Consider the following 5561-nt stretch of genomic DNA (forward strand, 5'->3'; position numbering starts at 1 on the left):
TTAAATATGTAGAGGCACAATAATAAGTGGAAGAATTTAAATAAAAAAAAAAACAAGGATTAGTGAACATTATATTGGTTTTTTTATCATCTGTGAACATTATATTGATGTGAATTAAAAAAAATAGAAAAAAATATTAAATAAGTAAATAAATTCTTCAATAAAATATTAAATTATGTCAACATATTACATTAAAATATTAAATTCTACCCCTACACTCCACTCATGGTCATGTGAATAGAGGAATTTTTTACTGAAATAAATTTTTTTTAAATTTTTTTTACCAAAACAACACCTATTCCAATTTATTTACAGAAGTAATACCTTTTACTGTTCGTGCAGAAACCGAATTCTGAACTTCAATTTTTTTTTTTTTGCTCAGAATTCGATTCCCGGGAAATCGAATTCTGAATAGTGTTTAATTTTTTTTTTTTCTGTTTGTAGTTCAGGTTATGTGTTAATGTTGCAACTGGAACGGCCCGTTCTTCAAGCAGAATGGGCCGTTCTTCAAGCAGAACGGGCTGTTCTGCTTGCACACATAGTTTGTTAATTTTGAAACTGGAACGTCCAAGCAGAACGGCCCGTTTAGATTCATTCGTTATGTGTGTATTTTTGCATTCGGAACAGCTTGTTCTGAAAGGAGAACGGAGCATTCTGCAAGGAGAACGAGTCGTTCTAGATCCAGCTTTATACCATGCTTAGATCCAAAATGCAAAAAAAAAAATAAAAAATTAACAGCTCAGAATTCGGTTTCCTGAAAACCGAATTCTGAACGTGAACAGTGAAATGTACTAATTGGGTAAATAAATTGGTACAGGTGCTTTTTTTGATAAATCTTTTTTTAAAAAATTCTATTTTAGTGAAAAATTCGTGAATAGTGTACCTGATAGCATAAAAGAATGGAGTAATCGTTTCATGGACATGCCTTATTCTATTATGATTCCTCGTTTTGTTACCTGGCCCAAAATATTTTCTTTTTTGTAGATGGCTTAAATTTTCACCTGTCCAAAATGTTTTTAAAAACTTTATGCTATCTTGTAAAAATCACTTGAAACTTTTTAGGAAAATGTTAATATGGTTCTTAAGATTTATATTGATGACTATCTCTGTCAAAAAAAATGTACCTAACGATCTGGACGTTTCTTCTAGACCATATTCATTTTACTAGAGTTAAACCTTAAATGTGTCTATGAAAAGTTTGGCAGAAAGAAGATTGTACTCCGAATAATACGACAATTCCACACTTCCTAAAAACCATGAATGTTAAATCATATTAATCCTTAAACACAATAATCTTGTCTCTGAAAAGAATCGATATAATCAACATTTATGATTTTTTTTGCGCTAAACTGAAACTTCTACATTACTAAGAATTAATATATTCCCTGATACTTATTTTCAGTGACGAATTTGAGTGTTTACTCAAAACTAACACTAGTTGAGACAAGAACCAGACTCAAAGTTCCAGTGAAGTGTTTTTACATTACAATTCACATAACCACAAGCCAAGGCCACCAAGAGTCACGTGCTGATAGGAACTACTTGTTCTTACTTCTTATAACTTAAAGAGACATTTCAGGATTATGAATTCAATCAGAAAGGACGTGCAATTCACAATGGAAATCAGAGGAGAAAATGTAAATAGGAAGGTTCAGTATTCATAAAATAGATAGCAGTTTCATTTATTATTCTATTTGAGGTTCTCATTTGAGTGGCCTATTTACAAGTTCCCTTTCCTCTTTTCTGTGAGCAGCAAAAAGAAAAAGGTTGAGTAGGGAAGCTTGGGAACTAGAAAAGAACTATAAATAGCATAAACATTGTATGAATTCATATCATTTCAGCATCTTAATTCTTAAAATTCAAGTATGGCATCTTAATCTCCACAGGGACTAATGAGTGAATCCAAATTATGACATAGAGTTAGAGAAGCTCCCACTCAGGTTCAGTCATACTAGAAAGCAGTGGTTTTTTTGGATCGTGTGGTAAAGTTTGATTTAAATTCTCCATGCAATCTTCATTTACTTTTTCACTTTTCAAATGCCATGCTGCAAGCTCTTTATACTCTTGCTTTCTTGCAGATTTCTTATACAAAGAAAATGCTCGCCGCGTCTTTTTCTAGAAATGGAAAAATACTTTAGTTAAATGTGAATGTGTACCAAATAAAGAGAAGAGGACGGTTTGAGTGTTGTACCTTGTTAATGTTTGCATTACCACCTGCTTTGGGAGGTAATTGAATTTCATCTCTACTCACCATAACACAGGCTTCCTCAAGCTTCATATGATCTTCTTGCATGGTTATATGGTCTTGTTATAAAACAGTATTAAACTATCAATCATTGTTACATCACAAATATCATTAAAAAAACAATGAATTAATTCAATACCCTGACTGAATTCAACTGGCCAAGAATTGTTAGCATTTTAGCACCAGCAAAGGTTTAGGGATTTGGTTCCATAAACCATAAATTTATTCAGTTGGTAGTGGCTGCCAATCTAGTATCTAGAGCCCACAAATAGGGGAAGAATCAAATCTATAAAACATCTAAACATAAATTTAAGCATGCTTACAGCGTTTAGTTGATTCTGTCTTGAAATTAAAGAAAGGTGATAAATTCAACAAAAGAGAATAATCGAATCCTATGTCACACACTCAATTCCCACAACTTAATGTAAATGTTCCAACAAAACCTACCTAAGTTTTGAACTAAATTTAGGACAAATTTAATGCTACTAACCAAATTAATTTCCTTAATCCTTGTGGATCAGTTAATTTGATCTTATAAAGAGGACCAGAGGAAGTAATATATATTAACGTTGACAGAGACTACGTTCTTCAAAGTGATGTGTCAATATATAAATTGAGTAACTACTTATAATCTGAATTACTACCTACTACCTAGCTGAGATAGGCCCACCATATTATAAGTATAATCATTGAAGTGTACTGTTCTATTCATAGAGAAACTATCACTTACAGAGAAAAAACATCAGAAATCAAAGTTATCAGCCAAAACAATGAGGAAAATTTTGAAACTATAACCAAGGAATACTGAAATACTCACCAACTGACTCTGCAAAAGGGACACAACAGGAAGAACTCGCATCAATCTGTTTCTCTTCAGCAGATTTATCTAATTCCTGAACATTAGGAAATTGTTCGGTACTAGCATTTTCAATTTCATTAGAACAGTCTGTTTCAGGAGCAAGATTTGTCACTTCAGTTGAAGCTGGCTTTGAAACACTAACTCCATGATTCTGATTTTGATTTTCACTTGAGATCTCACAAGACTGTAATGTCGTGCATGTATTTGCTTCTGCCAAAGTGGTTTCTTTGATTATCTTGGTTGCAGCCACTTCTTTTCTTACTGGATTTTCATCAATGCCAATGTTTGAGTTAACATCCATTCTTCCAGCATACTGTCTTGAAGGCGAACTAAAATTACTTTGTTTGACAGAATTTCTCAAAGATGTTGAAGCATCAGCCTCAGAAGTCCGATCAAATGAAGCAAAAAGTTTGGCATAATTATCAACACCATTGTGAATCCTTAAATCCTCAGTTGTTTGCTTTGTATCAGCTTTTACATGTCTTTCCTTATAAACTTGGAATGGCTTCTTATAGAACCTAGCATCAGCATGTTTATCTATAGGCAATTCAATGCCTACCTCTTCATCTGATTCAAGTAAATCTTCCACAATATCTGAATAGAACTTTTTAACACTTTCCCCAACAGCCTGCATCTGATTCTCTATGTATTTAACAGTATCCTGTACCAGGTTAGGGAACTATCAATCTCAAGAACAGTTTCACCCATTACTGTTAAAAATTATGATTATATACAGAAAGATTACCATATATAACAACAAAAATATAAGCTCTATGTTGCATTCAATACCGAGTAAAAATAAAGAAAGTCAACGGAGAAAGGCACCCACAAAGTGATAGGGTTTTTAATGCATTAAGACAATATGTGCCAGAAAAGTGCACATTATACCAAAAAAAAGTGTTGAGCATTAAAAAGAAGCAAACTGTAAAATATTTTACTATAATACTATTTTGCCTTAGTTTTCCTTATATATTGGGCACAACTTTCAATCGCGGTAAAAACAGAACATATTTCCAATTTACATAATCCTAAGCTGTAGTTTCTCTCTTAGCATTTACATTGCTTCAACAATAGTTACATGTAGAATAGTAGGGTCATATAAGACATAAATGAAGGAGATCAGCTCTAATGGTAGCAACAGAGAAAGTAGAACATAAATTTTAGGGATTCAATCAATCACATGAATAACAATTACAAGCAATAGGGCAATTTGAGTTATATTTCTTAACATGAAACCTAAAATCATTGTGTATATGATAGGTTAAGTACACAACAACAAAGGCATACCTCGTACATGACATCTTCTGCCTCCAAGAACATATTCTCAAATTTCTGGTACATATTTCCAACCCATCTCATGCCTTTTACATCCATAGTGATCATAATATCCTTTCTGGAATAGTAATTTGTTCTAATATTGTCTGATTAGAATAAGGTTGCAATTACTCGTCTCAACACTCAATTTCAAGGTAGTTATATTCAATTATCTGCAATAAAAGCAGAAAGAATATATTCAACAGAGAGACTAAATTGATCCGGAAGTGTCATAATCACCATCATAAAGACATAAACATGAAAAATAGATTGCAGAGAAATTCCAGCCAATAACACAATCACATTTAATAATTATCCATCCAAAAGCCTAATCAATGATGAAAAATCATTTATACACGTCTTCACCCAATAATGCCAAACTCAAAACTCCAACTTATAACTTTCCAACAACTGGACCAGCCTATATCTTTTTCTTCTAAACCACACCAGAACCTTAAGTAATTCACAACACATAACCCTGAATTTTTAACTTATTTTTCCTAAATAGTCTACAACTTCTAAGTTCTAACCCTAGGGGCATCTTTCCCCTCATCAACAGAGAGAGATATACAAAAGAATAAATAAATAAATAAAAGTGAACTTTAACTTTCATTGATCAAAATTACCATGGACAAAGAAAGCAAGAGGATAAATTTGCTTCAGAAACAGCTAAATTAAAATTAAAAACACAAAGACACACACACCAAATTAAATTAAACGCAACAAGAGAGAGAGAGAGAGAGAGAGAGAGAAAGAGGGTTTATGACAATAATAACAACTAATCAACATGTTAACAAAGAAGAGAGCTTTTGATCAGAAAACAAAAAACCCATTTGAGAATATGAAGCCAGAACACAGTAGCACGTTGGTCCATGAAAAGGGTCAGAGAATACTTACGAAAACACTTGCAGAAGGTGTCACGTCCCACCCCAATTGAGAAATTCCTTAGCTTTCCTCAAAGGGACCAAAAAAAAAAAAAAGATGAAGATTCGAACACGAAAAGCTTGGGAACAGTTTGATAACCCTGGGAGGAATTGTGACCCGTGAAGAAGTGTACGAGGAGGAACAGAATAAGGAAACGTACACACTATAGATTCAGCTTTTTCTGACCCCACCTTGCCCACGTGTACTCTTCGTTCCTAT

At 33.0% G+C, this 5561-nt stretch overlaps 1 protein-coding gene across 2 annotated transcripts; it reads right to left on the reverse strand.

Annotated features, from left to right (window-relative positions):
• Positions 1–1657: 1657 nt before the first annotated feature.
• LOC109799032 (uncharacterized) lies at positions 1658–5561 on the reverse strand. 2 transcript variants are annotated; one of them, XM_020359509.2, is made up of 5 exons: positions 5316–5561; positions 4392–4591; positions 3063–3765; positions 2192–2283; positions 1658–2115 (listed from the first exon to the last, which is right to left on the reverse strand). In XM_020359509.2, the coding sequence occupies exons 2-5, from the start codon at positions 4485–4487 to the stop codon at positions 1921–1923; spliced, it is 1086 nt and encodes a 361-aa protein (XP_020215098.1). In that variant the 5' UTR covers positions 4488–4591; positions 5316–5561; the 3' UTR covers positions 1658–1920. The 2 variants fall into 2 exon arrangements, with proteins under 2 accessions (XP_020215098.1, XP_020215097.1); XM_020359508.2 differs by having other exon boundaries at positions 2192–2304; positions 5316–5557.

The sequence above is a fragment of the Cajanus cajan genome, chromosome 8, assembly GCF_000230855.2.
Source record: "Cajanus cajan strain Asha chromosome 8, NIPB_CcT2T_4, whole genome shotgun sequence".
Taxonomy (NCBI): Eukaryota; Viridiplantae; Streptophyta; class Magnoliopsida; order Fabales; family Fabaceae; genus Cajanus; species Cajanus cajan.

What these genes read in the sequence shown, in the direction of transcription:
- LOC109799032 (XM_020359508.2), bottom strand. Translation starts at nt 4,487, where the DNA reads ATGATCACTATGGATGTAAAAGGCATGAGATGGGTTGGAAATATGTAC. An exon ending in CCCTTTTGCAGAGTCAGTTG is followed by an intron (nt 2,305 to 3,062) that starts GTGAGTATTTCA and finishes TTTTATAACAAG; the next exon opens with ACCATATAACCATGCAAGAA. An exon ending in GTAATGCAAACATTAACAAG is followed by an intron (nt 2,116 to 2,191) that starts GTACAACACTCA and finishes TTCCATTTCTAG; the next exon opens with AAAAAGACGCGGCGAGCATT.